General features: G+C 38.5%; 2 protein-coding genes across 3 annotated transcripts in view; one reads left to right on the forward strand and one right to left on the reverse strand.

Annotated features, from left to right (window-relative positions):
- LOC130926496 (general transcription factor IIF subunit 2-like) overlaps positions 1-23,533 on the forward strand; it is a 49,158-nt gene that overhangs the window by 12,625 nt on the left and 13,000 nt on the right. The gene's annotated exons all lie outside the window — the stretch shown is intronic.
- Positions 8,670-10,439, reverse strand: LOC130926495 (BTB/POZ domain-containing protein KCTD4-like). The gene has a single exon (XM_057851409.1). The coding sequence runs from the start codon at positions 10,265-10,267 to the stop codon at positions 9,491-9,493; it is 777 nt and encodes a 258-aa protein (XP_057707392.1). The 5' UTR covers positions 10,268-10,439; the 3' UTR covers positions 8,670-9,490.

Here is a 23,533-nt window from a genome sequence, read left to right on the forward strand (position 1 = left end):
GGTCTGAAGTGTGCTTAAACTGTTAGCTCCTTTAAATCAGGGCTGAAAACACTTGTTTATATCAGCATATCCATAACTATGTACATATTTCAAACTTCAAGCTATTTGGTTTTTATTCCTTTTCTGCTTTATTTCCATTTCTGATTTCAATTTAATGTGATTTTCATGTATAATTTTATTTCCTGTTTCGATTGCATTTGTTTTAAAGGTTCTTTTGACTAAAGAAAAAGTAAAGCACTTTGAATTGCCTTGTGTTGAATTGTGCTATACAAAAAAATTTGCCTTGCCTTGCCCGGATGAAACAGCACTTAAATTCCTTGAATTAGCTAATTAACGTCATAAATCCACATCCAAATAATCCTCACGGATTTTATTAGTCATTTTTAGTGTTTACTTTCATCGAGATAATCCTGTAGTTGTGTCTTGCAATGTTGCCATTTAGTTGACTATTTCCATTGCGGTATAGTTCCAAGATATTTGGATAAACTAACTGCAAACTCTCCACAGGAAGGCTGGAGCCCGAGTTTGACAATAAATTTTCATTCGTCTATGGATGCTCACTTTTTAAGGGGTGGTGATTGGGCTGTCTTACCTCACTAAGTGTGTGAATGAGGGGCCTGATTTTACAGAAAATGAGCACCTTATATTCTTCTTTGTGGTTGTTTTGTCCGAGGTGAACAGAGAATCATGACTCAGCCTTTGTTTATCTGGACAATTTAATATGCATTGTCATCTATGCACAAGTGCTCTGCTTCCCACCTCCTGTGCGCCCACGGAGTAGTCCTGTGACATGACAATAAAAAAGTTACTAAATGTGTGACATCGTTGCCTGTAGATCATGGCAGCTTTTCATGCCAGCATTTATTAATGTTGACCATTTGTATTGGATATCTGTGGAGTAAACCCAGAAACTATACTTACTAGTAAGTACTGTAAAACAACCTGCTGTTACAGTACTCAATAGCATGTAACAATATTGCATGATCAGCTAACTTTAAGGTTAAGTACTTGTTTTCCTTTATTACTACCGTGGTATGAAAAAGTACCTGAACCTTTAGGAATTTCTCACATTTCTGCATAAAATTCCAATCAAATGTGATCTGATCTTTGTCAAAACCACACAGATGAAAAAAAACAGTGTCTGCTCTAACCAAAACCGCCTAAACATTTATAGGTTTGCATATTTTAATGAGGATAGAATGCAAACAATGACAGAAGGGGGAAAAATAATTAAGTGAACCATCACATTTAATAGTTTGGCCACTCCAGAACCTGTATTTTGTTCTTTTGAAACCATTCTGAAGTTGATTTACTTCTGTGTTTTGGATCATTGTCTTGTTGCAGCATCCATCCTCTTTTTGGCTTCAACTGTCTGACAGACAGCCTCAGATTTTCCTGCAAGAAATCCTCATAACCTTTGAATTCATTCTTCCATTAATGATTGCAAGTTATCCAGGCCCTGAGGAAGCAAAACAGCCCCAAATCATGATGCTCCCTCCGCCATGCTTCACAGTGGGGATGAGGTGTTGATGTTGGTGAGCTGTTCCATTTTTCCTCCACACATGACGCTGTGTATTACTCCCAAACAATTCAACTTTGGTTTCATCAGGCCGCAAAATATTTTGCCAAAACTTCTGTAGAGTGTCCAAGTGCCTTTTTGCGAACATTAAATGAGCAAAAATATTTTGTTTAGACAACAGTGACTTCCTCTGTGGAGTCCTCCCATGAACACCATTCTTGGCCATAGTTTTACATATAGTTAATTAGATGCTGATCGATCGGGTCCGATCACGTCATTTGCAAAGTATCGGAATCGGCAAAAAAATATCGGACATGCCTTTTTTAATATATATATATTTTAATTAAATCGTTTTCTAATTGTATTACAGACATAATATGTTACACTCATCCAGTCTTTAGTTTAGGCTTAAAGTGATCCTCGATTTTAAAGACATGTAGGCTCTAATAAATCACAATTGTTCTCTTGTATTAAAATATGTCGTTAGAAACACATAAAATGTTAAATCAATGGAAATATTTTATAATATTTAGTGCATATTTTGACCGATAGTTGGCGCCATGTTCTGCGGGCGCGGAGTGATAACGTAGATGATATTTTTCCAATCGTGTAGCGTGTGTACAACAACTGTGTATTACTGGCTTAACTCGCGAAGTAAAATGCCACGATGTGCTGCTTATGGATGCAATTTCGAGTCAAATGGAAACAAGGAGAGTGATGCGAGTCTCCACAAATTTCCTGTTGACAAGAAGAGGAGAAAGGTTTGGGAAAATGCCTGTAGACAAGCAAATCTTCCCAAACAACCAAGGCTTTGTTGTCGCCATTTTTCTCCTACCGCGTTTGAGGATTTTAGTAGATGACAACTAATGAAAGATCTCACCGGTGCGGCTAGATATAAGCGCAGACTAAAACCAAATGCTGTTGCAACTATTTTCCCGCACAAGAAGCCTCAGCCTGCTCGGATATCGAGTGAAATGCGCGCAATGAAGCGAGACGGACGAGACACTCTGGCCGCCCTCTTAAGCACCCAAGCCGCTCCTGTCGCTACAGCGGGAGGCGAACCTTCGGGCGTACCGCTAGTCACAGAGGAAGCTAATAATTCACCTCTACTGTCAGTTCATCAGGCAGTGTGTGTTCAGTATTCAGCTAATATGAGTGATGCTGCCACTCAAACTGATCAAAGCACGTCCAATGCAATTCATTCAATGCAACACAAATGTCCCAACCCCATTGATAAAGCAATAAATTCTCATCGCCGGAATGGCATACATGTGAAGTCAAAATCCATTTTAGGGGACTCCCTCTGAAAGCTCATCGCGAGAATGGCAAGAGTGCCAAACAGTAATCAGAGAAAAGGGTGACTACTTTGAAGATACTAGAATATCACACGTTTTTAGTTATTTCACCTTTTTTCTAAGTACACAATACACACGTGTGCATTTGTAGCAAGTTATAACAGAATTCACCGGCGGAAATTATGTTGGCACGTTGTGTGGTTGGGGGGGGGGGGGGGGGTACTTTGTGAAGGGAACAGCTGGAAATAACTGTTACCTTCCGCGGGTCGCATGCCAGACAGACATTGCTATTTCTTGCAGCCTAAATGTCAATAAAACAACGCGGATTAGCTCCGTGGTTTGATACTCCGCATCCTTCCCTAGCTCGCCACACATTCATAGTTTTATTGCCTTCAGTGAGAGTTTATAATGTCAATGGTCAAGAAAATAAAAAGGCACGAATGCCAATGTGTTTTGGCCTGTACTGTATGTAAAGCATACGACAGCTCTGGATGCTAACAATCTACACAATTATATTGAAATGAGTTTGATGACGCAATAACTCACCTTGAAGATCTGCTGACAAAAACCTGAGTTCTGGACAACATACGCTCTCTCGCTCCGTTGTCATCGAGATGCACTTGCCGCAAGTACACCAGAAGTTTAGCCCAACTCTTGCCTCATCAGGTATTTCTTGCTCTGCATTTCGCCTTTGCTGCTCGTCTTGTGAACGACCGACAGTGCTGTCCTGCTCTTCACTTTTCCGCTCTGGTTCAAATTGGAAGGGACGAACTGACGAGATGTTGCTAATGAATGACACGCCGAAGTCCGGCAGCGGGATTTGTGACGTCACGGCACTGCGACGTCAACAACCATGGTGAACAATCAGTTAAAATAATTTTACAAATTTTATTAAAACGAAAACATTGAGGGATTTCATGTCAAATTATTATAACTCATACTAAGATGTATCTTTTAAGAATTACATGTCTTAAAACTAGAGGATCACTTTAAGGTAGGGTTATCAAATTTATCCCGTTAACGGCGGTAATTAAAAAAAAAAAATTATCACGTTAAAATATTTCACGCAATTAACGCATGCGCTGCATGACCCACTCATGCATTGTCGCGTTGAATCTGTAATGGTGCCGTTTTACCTACAGTATATATAGAGAGCTAAAAGGCAGCATAAAATGAGTAGTGAATTTTGGCAGCCTTTGGAGCCTTTTTTTTAATTGGCTAAAGCCTTACAATCCCTCTCCCTACGATTAGAAATATTGTGGGAAGCAATGTGGGGAAGACAAGTAGTAATTGATCTTTTTCTTAACATCCTATGTTATTTCCCAACGCAGAGAAGATATATGAATTGGTACCAATACGCACAGTCATGGTTGCACTTCCCATCATGCATTTGGGCAGAACAGTTAAATGGCTACAGTATCATTTACTGAAAGCTCAACAAATACACTAGATGGCAATATTTAGGCACAATATACAAAGTCACATTTATCCTTTAAGAATTACAAGTCTTTCGGTCCGTGGATCCCTCTCACAGAAAGAATGTTAATAATGTAAATGCCTTCTTGAGGATTTATTGTCATAATAAACAAATACAGTACTTATGTACTGTATGTTGAACGTACTGTATGTTGAATGTATATATTCGTCCGAGTTTTATTCATTTTTTTCTTAATGCATTGCCAAAATGTATATGATCGGGAAAAATTATCGGGAATGATTGGAATTGAATCGGGAGCAAAAAAAAGCAATCGGATCGGGAAATATCGGGATCGGCAGATACTAAAACGATCGGATCGGGAGCAAAAAAACATGATCGGAACAACCCTATAGTTAATGTGTGCACAGAGATATTGGACTGTGCGAGTGATTTCTGTCGGTCTTTAGCAGGTTCTTTTTTACATCTCTGAGTATTCTGTGCTCAACTCTTGGCGTCATCTTTGGTGAACGGCCACTCCTTGGGAGAGAAGCAACTGCACCAAATGCTCTCCATTTGTAGAAAACTTCTCTGACTGTCGATTGATGAACATCGACTATTAGAGATGGTTTTGTATCCTTTCCCAGCTTTATACAAATCAACAATCCTTGATCGCAGGTCTTCAGACAGCTCTTTTGACGGAGCCATGATGTACATCAGATAATGCTTCTCATTAAGACATTTCTTACCAGGTGTGTGTTTTATAGTGGGCAGGGCATCTTTAAACCACACATCAGTGATTGGGCACACACCTGACTTAAAATGTTTGGTAAAACGTAGTTTCAATTGTTCTTTAAGTGTCCTTAGGAAGTCATTGTATGCATGCTATCCTCATTTAAATATGAAAACCTATAAATGTTATGGTGGTTTTAGTTAAAGCCGACACTTTATTTTCATCTGTGTTATTTTGAAAGATCAGATCACGTTTGATGGTGATTTTATGCATAAATATGAGAAATTCCAAATGTTCAGATACTTTTTCACTCAACTGTACAATTGCAATATACACTCACTTTCATACTACATTGCTGATAGATTATTGCAACAAAGGCATAACAGTAAACGATGATTTATTGTGACATTGCAAGTTGTATTCCCGCAAAGCTAAGTTATTTGTCCTAATGTCAGCATGACTGTGACAATTGCTTTCTACAAAATTCATGGTTTAACATTAACATCCCCATCCAGCAATGTTCCCCAGGACAACAAGCCAAAGGCAAACGTGTGTCGTCCCCTCTTACGAATGTATATTTAATTAAATTCAGTTGCTGTCACTAATGTCAATTTTGAAAAACAAATTAGTCCTTGCTAGGGCGTAAGAACCGACTCGAAAACAAAATGTAACTCATTGTCACTTAAAATCCTTTAACCAATTGACATTGGCTGGGATGCAGATATGCAGTCTTCAGTTCAAACAATAAGTCAGTCCGTATTGGCCATACATTTTTATTTTAGTAAGAGAGAGATGCTTGAGCAGGAGGATCATTATGTTGAGTAGGCGAATTGTTCTCTTTTATAAAGGCTTCTCTCAACCTTAACCTGCTTCCCTACCATTAGTCTATTAGTCTGATTTTCAGTGGAGAGTTGCTGTCTTCCATTAGTCGTTGATAGTCTGAACCAGGCTTGATTTGGATTGACAATGCTCAAACCTCCTCAATGGAGCTATTGAAACTGCAACAGGCTGTAATGAATCATTCTGCATACTGTGCTTTGTTCATGGAAGACAGCAGCTCCCAGTTAGTCATAGTTCAGGCAAAAAAGGTGGGAGACTTTAGTTCATGACAAAGAAATGAATGGGTGAATACAAAGGTAAAATAATTCATGCAAGAATAATTGGACCTATTTGTTGAATAAGGTATTGTTTTGTTTTATGCGTATTCGTCAATTTACAGTTTTTGCACCCATTTTTCACTCAAATGGTGAATCATTTACCGTAATTTTCACACTATAAGGCTCACCTGACTATAAGCCGCCACCCACCAAATTTGACACAAAACAACGTTTGTTTTTAGATAAGCCGCACTGGACTATAAGCCGCAGCCGTCCTCACTGTATTATGGGGTATTTACACTAGAAGAAATTAACTGGTAGGACTTTATTTGACAGTGGTATCATACGACTGTCAGAAGAGCAAATGAACCACCATGAAGCTTTGAACCAGTTGGCTGTAAAGCTTCATTGCTTCAAGAAGCTTCTTTTCGCCATCACTGCTCCCTTGGGGGAGACAGTCAAACTCTGCTGCCAACTGCTGCAACACCTTTGTTGGCAACATGCCTCCAAGCATGCATTGCAGCACTACAGATGTAAAGAACATCAAAATAATCTAAATTCATGTTCTCTGCTTATTATTTCTTCAGTTACTGTTCCAGTTGTTTCATTAATGCTAGTTCTGTTATTTGGTAACACCTTATTTGACAGTGGCACCATAAGACTATCATAACTATGACAGGATGCTGCCATGAGCATAAATGAATGCTTATGACAGATGTCATATTGTGTCACCCGGCAATTATCTTAGTTTTGAATGGATGTAAAAGGTCCGAGCTGGACATAGATGGGGTTAGTGATATAATTTGACGGATGACACTTAATGACATCTGTCATAAGAATTCAGTAATGCCCATGATAGTGTCATGTCACAATTAAGACGATCTAATGACGCAGCTGTCAAATGAAGTGTTACCTAGTAACCCAAATAAATCAACAAATAAGCCGCACTGGACTAAAGGCCGCAGGATTCAAAATGAAGGAAAAAAGTAGTGGCTTATAGTCCGAAAATTATGGTACTTTATTGTTTACATTATGCAATGGAATATACATTGATCGCGTGTTATAATAAGACTTAATTTGTTTGCGTCATTAACTTGTCCCCTTGAGCTTGTTGTCCTGGTAACGGTGAACTTTCCATTATTTTTTTTGTTTTGTTTTATTTGCATTGAAAAGAAAGGTAGAAATGTAAGAATAATGGAGGAGGAGGAGGAAAGTATCTCTAGTGCTCTAGCGGTTTGATTTGATGGGCTCTGATTTTATTAGACCACAGATTGAATTTTTGACCTGCTGAGTGATGACTTGTGTAATGCGGATGATTTCTTACAACTGGGAAATGGGTGTAAATCTTCCAAGCGTGCTGACAATTTGAGACAATTACCAATGAATAGATCTTTCCTTGTGCTTCAGATCATAAACTGGAATCTCCTTGGCCTCACGTCTTCCTCCTCATTACCTTGTCCTAGCCCCTCTTTGCCATGGCTTTTGTTTCTGAACCTGTAGGATAAGAATCTGAGGTATGTTAGTCATTTACCAGCTGAGAGCTGGTATATGACTGAGGCCTGATGACACAGACGGGGGTGTATTTGAGAGCGTAATGATGGAAATGTAGGAACTGGGTTTGCTCAGCAACAGGTGAAAAGCCTTAGTGTGTTTGCTTGACCATACCATTTATCTCGTTTCTAGGCATTCATTTCATTCGATGCCTTTTGATGAGGTATGAACCATGCGGCAATTAGTAAGTATAGCAGTAACCAACATTAAAAATACATACAGCTCAACTGCATTGGTTATAATGGTTACCAATATTTAGTTTTTATTGTAAGAGGTAGTAATTGTGGAGTAACTTTTTATACTATACTGTAATGATATTTTACAAATGATAAAAGCACTTCTATACAATCATCAATATCTGGAAGTGGAAAAATAGGGTGGGGAAAGGGGGAAACTTGTAGAATCACACACATGCAAATATTAGGGAGACATCAATAACAATTTATCTGTGTAATAATGTGTTAGAGAAGCTCTATCTCATGGTAAGTGAAGGACAAACTCGAATTATGTGTGATGGTGTAATTTGGCAGGTATGGATTTACACCACCTGGAAAATTGGGGTAATTGTGGGTAATTTCCATTGTAGTGGCACACTATAGTGACTTTCAGTTGGATAAAAACTGTTTCTCCTTGAGGGAAGAGGATGATTGGCCTCATTTCTGAATACACAATCTTCTTCCCCTAAGGACTGTTACAGGTTGAGTTGCACTAGTATGGCAATGAGCCAGTGTTATCATTTAAGTTAATGATAATTTGTGTCACCAATGTCTATCGACTTGATTGAATCTTTTCTGTCATTTTTGAAGAGCTGAAACTTAAATGTATGTGATTTATAAAATGACAGATCGAATTGAATGGGTCTTGATGGTAAACCAATTCTCAAAGAGTCAACTACTGTTATTTCAGTGGTCTTTTTAAGACCCTTTATATCACTTAAAGCAGTAATGTGCTTGGATATTTTAATATGAATTGTGAATGCAGACTTGTGCAGTTTATTTCTATGGGCTACTATTACAATAATCACTGTACTTACACAAGGATACAAAGACTGGTAGTTGCAACCAAAGATTTCCGAATTTTATTCATAAAATATTCACACAGTCATGATTTATGTACTGACTAAACAGAGGCTCACAGCACCAACACAAAATTTATTTAGTACACATATGTATCATGCTCAATTCAAAGCCCTTACAACAGACACAGTTGTTTGCGCTAAATTCATGTTAATGGTATGAAAGGAGACACAGATGCTGGTTCTGATTAGGGTGTCAACCGATTTGGGCATAATCAGCTATTAAAGTACACGTGTTGTATTATAACACACACACACACACACACACACTGTAGTAAAAATTGAATGGCACAATGGTGCATGTCATGGTTAGTTTTTAGGGCTGCAGCTATTGCAAAAGCAGTAATTGTGCAGTGAAACCACTGGTGAAGCCATCTTTTGTTGAGACCCTCACTTTTTGTTCACTTTTATGTTAAACCGGTCACAGTACCATCTCTGTACTTTTATGGTCTAATCTAATGCTCTTTAAATATAGTCAAATTGGCCTAGGTCAATTAAATGCAACAAGACTGGCAGTGCAATGAGTGATACCAAAATAGAATTCCACCACTCTAATTATTCCGGGCAGATGAAATGCTTTGATGTGAGCTCAAAGTCTGTGCAATGAGTTTTAAATATATAAGCACTACATGAAAGCACACTGTTTTCCTTTTTTTTTTTTCTCCACCAATGACGAATCACAGCTCAACACATTTTACAAGACCTTCAAGCCAAAATCATATGTTATAGGAGTGGGTAAGGAATCAGGCACTGCTTCTTTTTTTTTCTTCTCGGCGTCACACCTCTTCCTTCCGTCTGCCCGCAGCCTATTTGACAAAATGCAGGGCTTCAGCTGCCACAACGGAGCCTTTGCTGCTGTCGAGGCTGGTGACCAGCCTGAAGCCGGATCTCAAGGCTAGCATCACTGTCTCTAATTTCAGGCAGTCAAGCGTGCACAAGAATGTGCTGTCCTCCTTGAGCACGAGCCGTGAGCCTGGCTCCGACTTGATAAAATGTCTGAACTGGATCACGTTGGACGACACCTCAAATTCTTCTGGAAACCCATCCAGACGACTCTTAGAGATCTGCACCAGTCGACTTTTGACCTTCTCGATGAAGGTGGGATCACTGCAATACACCTTGAGGCCTTGTGACCTCTCGTGGCTATCCGTCACCTCTAAAAACGCTGGCTCCCGCTGGGCCGCCCTGTGACTTTCCCACTCTGCCACGGCTTCTACAAGTTCAACCAGACGGTAAAAATCGGCCTCTCTTCGGAGAAGCCCAGCCTCTCTGAAGTCATCAGGTAGCTGGAGCTCTCCAGTTCGAAGGTAGTTGAGAACATGCCGGAAAACTGGACCGTCTCTGTCAATGAACGGGTTTCCCATCGAATCCATGTGCTGAACAGGTTTCTTACCATTTGCTAACTCTTCCAGAAAGGTACCCTGGTGCTTTGCGAGGGTGGTCCGGTGAGCGGTGTACAGGAAGCCACCGACGTTGATTGTGATAGTGCCTGATGTGGGCTTCTTGAAGCTCTTGCTGGGCTGCAGCAGATCTGGGTTGATGTGTCTCAGTTCACTTTCCATTCTTCTGAGATTCCATTCCATTCTCTGGTACACTCTCCAGTTTCGACCCAGCCTCCTCAGAGCTGGCGTGATTGCATCTGGCTATCAGCGAGTCAATGATAGTGTGATGTGTCTTCTGCTCTTGTGTAGTGACAGAATATGTTAAAAGTCTTTAATAGTGGAAGGGTGAGTCCTGTCTGGCTGAGGCGCTCCAGTGGACTGATCGCTGGAAAGAGAAAGGATCTCTATACTGGAGTCCCTCCTCCCTCTCTCTCTCTCGCTCTCGCTCTCTCGCTCTGTCACTCTGTCCCTCTTTCCCTCCTCCTCTTCGTGAGTGGGTAGGCAGACAGCATCACATTCAGTGAGGGGTGAGTATGAGAGTAAATAGCAGAGGGGTATGAACTCCACAGTCTGTTTTTCACTCCCAGGAGCTCCAAAACTAAGCTCTAGCAATTAGCGCACGCAAACACATTCACACCCTCTTATCAAATAAAACTGGGAGTCTATGTACTGTATGAGGGATGTGCGTTGTTTTTCCTCTGCTTTTGTACTGTTAGTTTATTCAATGCTAATTGCAAAACAAGTTTTTTTTTTTTTTTTGGCCTGTTTTCTTTCTAACACCAGAAGCATCTTTCCTATGGCACTGTTATTTGTCCATCGTGCGTGTATGTGTGTGTGTGCTTAATGGTTTGTTTGCTTGCTAGTGAGAGCTTGAAATCATTGTGTGCCATTGACGGCGATAGATGCCCAATCCATTCCGACTGGAAGAAGCTGGCAGTGAATGATCTCTGCCAGCCCTCTCAGTCAAAATGGATTGGGCATCTATCGCCGTCAATGGTAGCCAATGAGGTAAAGGACATTAATATAGCTGTTTAATTATAATGCAGCCACACTTAAAGGAGGGACTAAGGTGATGCTACATAGTTTTTTTTTTTTTTAAATAAGCAGTGGTTTGTTTGTTTTTTTGGCAGCCATTTTAATTTTCGTCTAAGTCTTATGGATGAAAATACTTATTGGTCTTAGTCATATTATAGTCATTTCAAAATGTGTTTGTCTTCGTCTAGTTTTAGTCGACAATTCTCAAAATGTTTTCGTCTATAAACTTCAAAAGTTTTAGTCCATGAATAAATAAATAAAAAGGTTTCCAAAAATTTGAAATGAACATGACAGACAAGCACGCGGCACGTCACATGAGTGACACGACCAAACACTGCTAAATGCACACATACTATAAGAAAATATCCCACATTGTGAATTTATGACGTAAAATATGGCGACCTTCCATTTTGTTCTCATGTCGTCAGACGACAACTAGCATCCATCTCGTTATGTTTTAGTCTCCCAAGACACGTTTTCAGCGCATCATAGTGACGTCATGAAAAAACTGTTCATTGACGAAATCTTTTATAGTCATCGTTGACAAAAAACACCGTTCATAAGACAAACGTTTTTTTGCCCAATGGCAATTAAAGATTTAATTTTAAGGTATTTACTAATGTCCAAATTCGATGACCAGTGAAGAAATTACATTTTCATCGCTATTGTGTGGAAAACACTTATGTACATTTTTGTTTTACTTATATAGAAATAAAAAATGTCATGCGGTATTTATTTTGCATTTCTTGTTTAAAAAATAAAAAGCATGGAAATTTGAATTTAAATGTGCGTCTGTTCGACTATATATACCAACTTGCTAAACACAACCATTAGTAGTAAGAATTTTAAAGTTAATCTGTAAATGTGAACTATAATGTTCACATTTATTGTGTGAATGCAGCAATCATTGTAAGGTTATTGTTTGGGTTTTTTTCTTGTTACTTAGATTTGCTGGAAATATAATATTGGTTTTGTGTGTTGTTTTTCTTTTGTACTTCTACAGCAGGGGTGCCCAAGTCCAGTCCTCGAGAGCCCCTATCCAGCTTGTTTTCCATTTCTCCCTCCTCCAACACACCTGACTGAAATAATCAGGATCATTATCAGGCTCCTGCAGAGCTTGCTGATGAGCTGATCATTTGATTCAGGTGTGTTCAAGGAGGGAGACATGGAAAACAAGCTGGATAGGGGCTCTTGAGGACCGGACTTGGGCACCCCTGTTCTACAAGGTTTGCCCCTAGTGCTTTGCAAACCTGGCGGGATGCCAGTCCACCCAATTAGGCTACAACAGTGCTACAAAATAAAGTGTCAAAATGTCACATTTTTATTTTTCTTCCAAAAACCTTGTTGGGCTGCCGGTATGCTTCTCTACCATCAGTCTAAGTTTTCTGGGGGTAACCCCATCTCTGTATATTTTCATTTGGAACCCAGGAAGAGTATCATTTTCACTATGATCGAGAGTGATCGGGATCTTAGTAAGTAAATAAACATGGCGAGGAGAAATTGTACAGAAAATGCCTCGAGAATAAGCAGGAATGGCAGACAGTTGTACTTGTGGCCTGGCAGACCACCATAATGAATGAAACCCAGTGTCTGGTGTGTAAGCATTCTAGACTTAGGGCAAAGGATTTGGAAGTAAGGATTAAAAAATAACATTTTGGTTTATGACTGTTTTTTTGTCCCGTTACTTTTGATAACAAACCGTGAGAGTGACATAGCAAGGCATAGCGACATAATAATGGTAATCAGTATTCAAAAATGAAACAGATTTTCACAGAGGAAATCTTTTCCGTGTCTACCATGCACAAAGAAATATGGATTTCCTCTTCTTTCCCCCCCTTCTTGTCAGCAGATTGATTTCACAGAGGCATAAAACTAAATGGCAACTGAGCACAAATCTTTACTTTTGGAAATGAAGCCAGTCAAGGGTGCCTTATTGATGAGGTTGTGCTGATAATGTATTCATGAACATTTCAAAGAGATGAAATGCTGAATGTCTGCACATCAATGCGTGTATGTGTGTCTACCTCTGTGGTGGTTTTTCCCAATCATAAGCAATTAGTGGACTCATTACCAACCACACTCAATCAGAATTACAAACAGGCCAAATGTAGCTGAGGTTAGACTTGCTTTCCTGTTCATTAAACTGGCCTGTCGAGGATACTCGTTACGGGCAAAAGTTTTGAGGCTATGCTTCATGTAGCTTTTAGAGCTGTATGAAATGAATTTCCCCAAAATGTTGCAAAAAGGATGTTTCTTTCTTCTTAAAGGTGGTGAATAATTCATTAAGCAGTAAGAGCTTGTGGTGAAACATGGAGTCACTGACTGCTGTGAAGCTGGCATGGCAACCACTTAAAATAGGGTCGTCTACTAGCTCAGCGCTGTCAGTCTTATCTCTATAATCACTGCAAAAGCCTTTTTTTTTTTTTTACGTTGATGCATTCAACGTACCAGTGAGGTAAATTTATGTTGTCCAGAAACTCGTCAAAAACATAATTTGGTAGTTAAATTGTAATCACCCCGTAATCAGCTGATCTCAGCTACTGGTTTTCTTGCCAAAATATAAGTCAAGCTAAACTGAACACTTTGTTGTACATTTATATGCCTGGAAATTAATGGAATCATTGCATTTCCATAATGAAGCAGCCTCTGGGCTACACAGATGAGCTCTAATAGAAAATTATATTTGGCCTCCCAATCAGTAAGTTACACACATGCACACACACACACACACGCACTCACCCCCACACACTTTGCGTCTGTGTTGTCATGATGGACATGCGACAGCTTATTTCCTGTGTGTGTGCGTGTGTTACAAAAAAAATCAACAGGTATCACATTTGCGTCAATGTGACACTTCATGAAACTGGAAAATCAGCGTTTTTAAAAAATATATTAACATTAAATTGTCTTACCATCTCATTTGAACTCTTCAGCTATTGTTGATAATTTGAAAAATAAAAGACACATAGAATTGATTTATGGGTGGAAATAAATATATGAAACAAACCAAAAGTTGATTTAATGTTTCCAATGTACTGTATTTGATTTTATTTATGACTTATTTTTTGAAGTATTCAATTAAATAAGGGTTATGAATTATTCACAAAATTCAACCTACGTTATTATAGCAGTTTTCACTTTTTCTACCTCATGGTGTGCATAGGTTTGTTCTGCCAGAGCTGTCAGTAACAAAAGCAACAAGGAAATAATGTACTCATCAATTTGGGATTCCAAGTCCAGAAAAATGCCACCGAGCATTGCTGTTGCTATTTGAAGCAAACTTTAAAAAAGAAAAAAAAAAAAAGAAAAAAAATACCTGGAATCTGTCATCTGTCTTGATCACATATACAATTGTTGACATTGTCTAACACAAGCATAGGAAGGCATAGGACAGTATAGAAAGTCTGTCTCCAGGGCACATAAAAAATGGCACAGAAGTAATCTATTTTTATTACTATAGTATTGATTGCTTGTCTTTTAAACTTAGTATACAGTGGGGCAAATAAGTATATAGTCAACCACCAATTGTGCAAGTTCTCCTACTTGAAAAGATTGGAGAGGCCTGTAATTGTCAACATGGGTAAACCTCAACCATGAGAGACAGAATTTGGAAAAAAAATAATAATAATAATAACATTGTTTGATTTTTAAAGAATTTATATCCAAATTAGAGTGGAAAATAAGTATTTTTGACCCACAAACAAGCAAGATTTCTGGCTGTCAAAGAGGTCAAACTAATTCTAACGAGGTCTTATGAGGCTCCACTTGTTACCTGTATTAATGGCACCTGTTTTAACTCATTATCGGTATATAAGACACCTGTCCACCATCTCAGTCAGTCACACTCCAAACTCCACTATGACCAAGATCAAAGAGCTGTCGAAGGACACCAGAGACAAAATTGTAGACCTGCACCAGGCTGGGAAGACTGAATCGGCAATAGGTAAAACGCTTGGTGTATAAAAATCAACTGTGGGAGCAATTATTAGAAAATGGAAGACATACAAGACCACTGATAATCTCCCTCGATCTGGGGCTCCATGCAAGAGTTCACCCCGTGCCGTCAAAATGCTAACAAGAACGGTGAGCAAAAATCCCAGAACCACATGGGAGAACCTAGCGAATGACCTACAGAGAGCTGGGACCACAGTAACAAAGGCTACTATCAGTAACACAGTGTGCCGCCAGGGACTCAAATCCTGCACTGCCAGACGTGTCCCCCTGCTGAAGAAAGTACACGTCCAGGCGTTTCTGCGGTTCACTAGAGAGCAGTTGGATGATCCAGAAGAGGACTGGGAGAATGTGTTATGGTCAGATGTAACCAAAATAGAACTTTTTGGTAGAAACACATGTTCTCGTGTTTGGAGAAGAAAGAATACTGAGTTGCATCCGAAAAATACCATACCCACTGTGAAGCATGGGGGTGGAAACATCATGCTTTGGAGCTGTTTTTCTGCAAAGGGACCAGGACGACTGATCTGTGTAAAGGAAAGAATAAATGGGGCCATGTATCGAGAGATTTTGAGTGAAAATCTCCTTCCATCAGCAAGGGCATTGAAGATGAGACGTGACTGGGTCTTTCAGCATTACAATGATCCCAAACACACATCCAGGGCAACAAAGGAGTGGCTTCGTAAGAAGCATTTCGAGTTCCTGGAGTGGCCTAGCCAGTCTCCAGATCTTAACCCCATAGAAAATCTGTGGAGGGAGTTGAAAGTCCGTGTTGTCCAACGACAGCCTCAAAACATCACTGCTCTAGAGGAGATCTGCATGGAGGGATGGGCCAAAATACCAGCAACAGTGTGTGAAAAGCTTGTGAAGAGTTACAGAAAACATTTAGCCTCCATTATTGCCAACAAAGGGTACATAACAAAGTATTGAGATGAACTTTTGGTATAGACCAAATACAGTACTTATTTTCCACCATGATTTGCAAATATTTTTTTTTAAAAATCAATAAGTGTGATTTTCTTTTTTTTCCCCCATACATTCAGTCTCTCGTGGTTGAGGTATAACCATGTTGAAAATTACAGGCCTCTCTTATATTTTCAATTGGGAGAACTTGCACAAGTAATGGTTGACTAAATACTTATTTGCCCCACTGTACATGTTTGGAAAACTAATTGCTTACGCTTCTCTTTCAGCTAGTATTATTTTAAACTGTGTTGAGAATGCATGGTGACTAATAGCTGCAAAAAAAACAGCTTTTTGACAGCAGACTTTTTTCACGCTTTTACGGCAAGCAACCATATCTGAAGACATCTGTCATATGTGTTTAACAGATCAACTTGTATACGATAGATGAGGGGAGTAAAGGTAGAGTAGAAACTGGTGGTGGATGTTGGCTTGGTGGGCGGCCTGCTATTTGTTGTGTAAAACATTAGGAAGGTCAGAGCTGCAAGCACAGGGCCTTGAAACAGATGGAGGTATGAGTTGAGTGTGAGGGGGAGGACGGGTAACCTTCTCTCCCTCGCATTTGTCTCTTCAGCTATCGTCTTCACTCCTCTCATTCAACTATCTCTTAAAGGATTTGTTCTGTAAATGCTCCGGTTTATCTCTCATGACTGATCTTGAATCTTTGAATATACGGTATATTTAGTGCCAGAAATAACCACCAATTTGGTGTTATAATAATTTTGAAAATGCAAGCATATTAAATTGCATTTTGAAATTTTGATTTTTTTTCTACAACTAAAAAAAACATTCAAAATAATAGTTTTTAAGCATCATCATGTGAAACCTTTGTGCAATAAAATATAAATATTAATGGGTTAACCATGTGCTTTTTTTTGCAGCATTAAAAACAAATGCAGAGCAACGACACGCGCTATTTACATCAAATGGATGGACAGGCATATTCAAAGAGCACAAGACTTTTTTTTTTTTTTTTTTTTTTTTTTTAAGTTAAGGTTACGTGTTGATTTAGTTTTCTGTTTGAATTTGTAGTTCAATTAGTTGTTGGGCGATCAGGAATATTTTATTTATTTGAAACATACAAACTGCTTCACTTTTTTGTTTGGTTTGGTCTCAGCATTGGTAGGTACGATATGACAGCGTAACATTCATGTACACTTTTTGCTGGGGACAGGCCATTAATAAAACCAAACAGATTGGGTGAACGGGGTTCAGGGCTACATTTCTCACGAATATGAAGCTAATTAATTGATAGACTAATAAAACAAATGCAAAATATAAATATGTATTGACTTATGCTAATTATGTATTGGTTCAGGTGATACACCATTCGATTCAAATCTTTGTTTTAAAAAACTATTGAATATTTTGAAAATTTCCAGAATAAATGTCTGGATTTTATTAACAAATTTAAATTGCAATATTTCAACATAAATTCATTCATTCATTGATTTTCTATGCCGCATATCCTCATGTGGGCCGAGGAGGTGCTGGAGCTTATCCCAGCTAACTACGGGCAATAGGCAGGGGGCACCCTGAATTGGTTGCCAGCTAATCGCAGGGAACAATGAGACAAACAACCATTCACGCACACATTCATACCTTTGGACAATTTAGTGTTCAATCAGCCTACCATGCATATTTTTGGGATGTGGGAGAAAACTTTCATTTTCTAATAATTGCTCCTACAGTTGATTTTTTTTAAGCAAAGTGTTTTACCTATTGCAGAGTGTTTTACCTATTGCAGATTCAGTCTCCCCAGCCTGGTGCAGGTCTACAAATTTGTCTCTGGAGTCATTCGACTGCTCTTTGGTCTTGGCCATAGTGGAGTTTGGAGTGTGACTGACTGAGATTGTGGACAGGTGTCTTATATTCCTAGTGGAGCCTCGTTAGAGCTCGTTAGAAGAAGTTAGACCTCTTTGACAGCCAGAAATCTTGCTTGTTTGTAGGTGACCAAATACTTATTTTCCACTGAAATTTGGAAATAAATTCTTTAAAAAAATCAAACAATGTGATTTTCTGTTTTTTTTCCCACATTCTGTCTCTCATGGTTGAGGTTTACCCATGTTGACAATTACAGGCCTCTCTAATCTTTTCAAGTAGGAGATCTTGCACAATTGGTGGTTGACTAAATACTTATTTGCCCCACTGCATTTCTGTCAGGGCTGTGAGTGCGTGTTTGTTTGGTGGTGGGAGGTCAAGTCATCAGCCAATCAAACGTGCATTTAAGGAAACATGGACTGGCACATTCAGCAAGTCAAAAGGGGTAAATGTAAGCCTGAACATAATGAACATAATTCACTTAATAATGATAGGGTCAATTCTATCCTTACAACATATGGGAAGAAAATCTAAATGACCTTTATAACTGAAGTAATTATATTATGCAAATAGGGTAGCTTAAAAATTGTTGGGGACAAGTTGAGCATCCTGAAAAGTTGCTAGTGTTACAGTATGTCCCTATCGTCCCTATGCAAACCTATGCCCTTGCCAACTACTTGTTCATTTGATACAGGTTTTATGACAGTTGATGACAAGGGAGACATGTTTAGTATCCTAGAATTGTTTCTTTTAACTTCAGAAGTACTGCACCCCTAAACCAGGTTCCTACTGGTTTAATTGGGCAAGCGTAGTTTTATTAGTGGAGATTTTTAACAGTGAAGCCTACATGATGGAGTCTTTTATAAATCTCAAGAGTTCCTCCCCCTCACAAGGCATCTCTTTGTGGCCCCTAACCTACCAGACAACTTAAATAGTCCTTTACTTGCATTAAAGTGTTTAGAATATGAGTGTCGTTTCAGCTTTTTTGTTGTTGTTGCTGGAAGTTTGTCATCAAATAATGTGCCCTAATTACCTGCGTTCATCAATATACATAACAGATCCTTCTCTGATTCTTAAGTGCTAATGGTCTCGTTATTCAAAACACACCAACGACTGTAATTTGAATTCAATTTCATGTGACACATGAACTTGGACAGCATGTGGTGGTTGCTATGGTGACCACAGTTTTTTCACCTGCACTAAATGATTCAAGGCTGTTAAAATCAAATGACACTCCTTGCAAGCTACAATCATCTTTCATTGAGTAAATACGTACGCATTGAAAGTGTCACGGCACATATGTATACTGTACAGTATGCTGCTGATTATGCACTGAGTCACAACAAATGGCAGGTACAGCCATTTTTAGCACCTAGAGTAACTATCTGGTTTGTGCCTGGGCGGAGGTAGGAAGGTCTGGAGATGGGACGATACATTCACAAATATTTAGTTTTGGACATTATATGACTTTGTAGGAATGTATACAGTCCTTGCAATTCTGTCAGATCATGCTCAATTTCTCCCAGAAAATGATTGCAATTACAAATGATTTGGTAGTAATATTTTTCTTTGTTTTGCTTGCAATGAAAAAACACAAACTAGAATGGGAAAAAAATCATTATCATTTTACACAAAACGGACAAAAGTATTGGCACCCTTAGCCTAATACTTGGCAGGACAACCTTTAGACAAAATAACTGCGAACAACCGCTTCCGGTATCCATCACTGAGTTTCTTACAATGCTCTGCTGGAATTTTAGACCAATGATCTTTGGCCAACTGCTTCAGGTCTCTGAGATTTGAAGGGTGCCTTCTGCAAACTGCCATTTTCAGATCTCTCCACAAGTGTTCTATGGGATTCAGGTCTGGCCACTCCAGTGCTTTCTCTCAAATCATTTTCTAGTGCTTTTTGATGTGTGTTTTGGGTCATTGTCCTGTTGGAAGAGCTATGACCTCTCAGGGAGATCCAGCTTTCTCAAACAGGGCCCTACATTATGCTGCAAAATTTGTTGATAGTCTTCAGACTCCATAATGCCTTGCACACGGTCAAGCAGTCCAGTGCCAGAGGTAGCAAAGCAACCCCAAAACATCAGGGAACCCCCACCATGTTTGACTGTGAGGACCGTGTTCTTTTCTTTGAAGGCCTCATTTTTTCCCCTGTAAACTCTAAGTTGATGCCTTTTCCCAAAAAGCTCTACTTTTGTCTCATCTGGCCAGAGAACATTCTTCCTAAATGTTTTTGGCTCTCTTAGGTAGGTTTTGGCAAACTCCAGCCTGGCTTTTTTATGTCTCTTGGTCAGAAGTGGGGTCTTCCTGGGTATCCTACTACCATAGAGTCCCTTTTCATTCAGACACCAACGGATAGTACGGGTTGATACTTTTGTACCCTCGGACTGCTGGACGGCTGCTGTTTTGGATGTTAGTCGAGGTTCTTTATCCACCATTCGCACAATCTTTCGTTGAAATCTCTTGTCAATTTTTCTTTTACATCCACATCTAGAGAGGTTAGCCACAGTGCCATGGGCTTTACACATATTGATGTCCCTGCGCACGGTAGACACAGGAACATTCAGGTCTTTGGAGATGGACTTGTAGCCTTGAGAATTCCCATGCTTCCTCACAATTTTGCTTCTCAAGTCCTCAGACAGTTCTTTGATCTTCTTTTCTCCATGCTCAATGTGGTATACACAAGGACACAGGACAGAGGTTGAGTCAACTTTAATCCATTTTAACTGGCTGCAAGTGTGATTTAGTTATTGCCACCACCTGTTATGTGCCACAGGTAAGTAACAGGTGCTATTAATTACACAAATTAGCGAAGCATCACATGATTTTTCATAGGGTGCCAATACTTTTGTCTGACCCATTTTTGGAGTTTTGTGCAAAATGATGATGATTTCTTTTTTTTTTTCCATTCTCTTTTGTGTTTTTTTTATTGCAAGCGAAATAAATGAAGATATTACTACCAAAGCATTTGTAATTGCAATCATTTTCTAGGAGAAATTGAGCATTATCTGACAGAATTGCAGGGGTGCCAATAGTTTTGGCCAGCAGTGTAGATGTTCATGAATGTATTTGGGGAAAATTTGCTATGCTGCTTTGTTAATGCCAACCCACACGATGTAATTTACATTTTCTTCAGAACAATCACAGATTCAATGTATGTGTCCAAAAAGTGTCAAAATTATATTGAAAATATCCTTTTCACTCAAGAATATCTGCAGGCAGCCACACTTTCGAATTTCCCCTGCCTTAGGGAGATCTCTGTTATCCATCTCTTTATTATTGATTGGACGTTCATTGTAGTTGTTCGTCTTTTTCACCTTTCCCACTTGAATAATGAAGATCAGAGACCTTCACGATATAAATCAATAGTTTTACTCGATTTATACAAGAATGTTACAAGAGTTCATCTATCAAAGACGAAACACTTTACATTTTTAGCATTGTTTAAATGATCTCATACCATACCAACATTTTTCGAATCACTATTCCACAGGGTGCCAGATCTGGCCCACTACATCAGTTTGGGTGCCCCACTAAAGTAAATCATGTAGTGCTGCAACGATTAATCGATTAACTCGAGTATTCGATCAGAAAAAAATATTCGAATTAAATTTTGTTGCTTCGAGTATTCGTTTAATTAAAGTGGCGTTGTAATGGTTTATTTTGAAAGTGTTTGCTTTTAGTTTTATTGATTAGGGTGGATATACTGCCCTCTTCTCTGCCTCTTTTCACATGGCTGAATCCAACTGCTCCCTGTTAAGGCGAATGTAAGCTAAGTTTTTGTTTGAGCTAATGTTTTTTTAATGCATTCACAATTTAGTTTTTAGGTAAATTTAGCCATTTTTTGTGGGAATATGTGTCTGAACCTTTTGTCAAGAGCATTGTAAAAAAAAAAAAAAAAAAGAAAAAAAAAAAAAAGCATTTTATAGTATTTAAGCTAGCGGACCTTTTTCTATGTAAGTTAGCCAGTTGTTCTTTTGTTGTACATAGATCTTCATTTTTTAATTTTAAAAAAAAATTTTGAGGCTCAGCTCAGTTATTTTAATTTTTCATGTTCCTTATCCGATTACTCGATTATTCGAACTAACTAGTCCATCGATTAATCGACTACTAAAATATTTGAGAGCTGCAGCCCTAAAATCATGTGTATAGGCTTCATGTGTCTCGCTTAAAAAACAATTCAAAATATCTATATCCCTCAATTATAATTATTTTAAGATAAACTTATAAATAAACTAAGTTTGTTTTAAATAAGAGAATTTTTAGTTTCCCCTGTTCTTGTTTTTTTTTTTTTTTTGTTTTAATTGAAAAACAGATGTAAAAATACAGTGTATATATATAATATTTATCGGTTCCCCTTCAAAAATAAATATTTACCGGTAAATGAATAGAAAAATTTCAAAAATGAAAAGAATATTTAGTTTCCCCCTTTTTTAGAGTACAAAATGAATAATAAAATCAAAAAACAGAATATTTTTTATATTCTATTTCAATAAATTTAAGATATAAAAATTGAAATATATAAAAATATTCTTTAATGAGAGGCTCAAAAAAGAGGATTTGGACATTTTTTTATTTAAAAACATAACAACTAATAAACAATTCATCAACTATCAAAATAGTAGATTATTCCTATGATGATTGTTTCGTTCTCAATTGGTCGATTAATCATGCCAACCCATAGCTGGGCTACCCCCCTTTCACAGGCAAACATATCTAAGATGTAGCCTGTGACAAAAGGAGTTTACTCTCCTGTAATCGAACATATATTTGAGATACCGTAATGAAATGTGTATTACATAAATGTTCTTAATATGAACTCAACTTGACGTCAAATGCAGCCAATGACTGAATTAGCGATGTAAGTCGTCAAGTCGTAATTACGATTTGCGTTGGTGTGTGAAAAATTGACCCATGATATTAAAATAAAAATTATTATTTTCTGTATATGGTGTGATAATGTCAGTCAATGATACAAAAAGAGCAATTTTGGTGATTCACAACAGTTGGCATGTTCTGATGGGGGATCCTGCTGTGTCACTATCGTCAGAGAATGTCGTCACTTCGATATGACACGTCATCTTTCACACTTCTCTCTTTGCCTCGCTTGCCCACACATTTGATATGGAGAGACAAGGTGACGTTGGCTGGTATTTCTGCTCATTCACACATCAGAGGATTCCGTCTCCTCCACGGGTCATCTGGACCTCATGTGGCCCTTTGAGCATCTCACTCAACCAAGTAGTGTAAAATGTAGCGGCTTATCACAAATATTGCATATCCACATAAACAGTGACTAATAACACAAGAGCATACAAATCAACAAGCAGTTGTCATTACAACAAGACCCAATGGCGATGTTTATTTCCACTTCTGCATAAGTTGTTGAGAAAAGCCCATTAAATAACCATAATAAAATAGAGTAAGGCACATTTAGCAAACAATGGAAGCAGATTGTTGTTGTTGGACGGGGTGCTGTAACCGACAAACAGCTGTACTCTATTTCCCGAGAGAGATCATTTGGGATTGGCAAGCTGTTCCATAATGGGCTTTCTGGAGTCAGCAGGCAGCTGGATGTGAATGTTCACTGTTTCCTTACACCATATTTACCTTCTTGTTGATAGCACTACCTGTTGACGATAAACAAATTAATCACTGCCATTTTTGGTTTCTGTTACCTTTTAATAATAA

Source organism: Corythoichthys intestinalis, chromosome 12, assembly GCF_030265065.1.
Source record: "Corythoichthys intestinalis isolate RoL2023-P3 chromosome 12, ASM3026506v1, whole genome shotgun sequence".
Lineage (NCBI taxonomy): Eukaryota > Metazoa > Chordata > Actinopteri > Syngnathiformes > Syngnathidae > Corythoichthys > Corythoichthys intestinalis.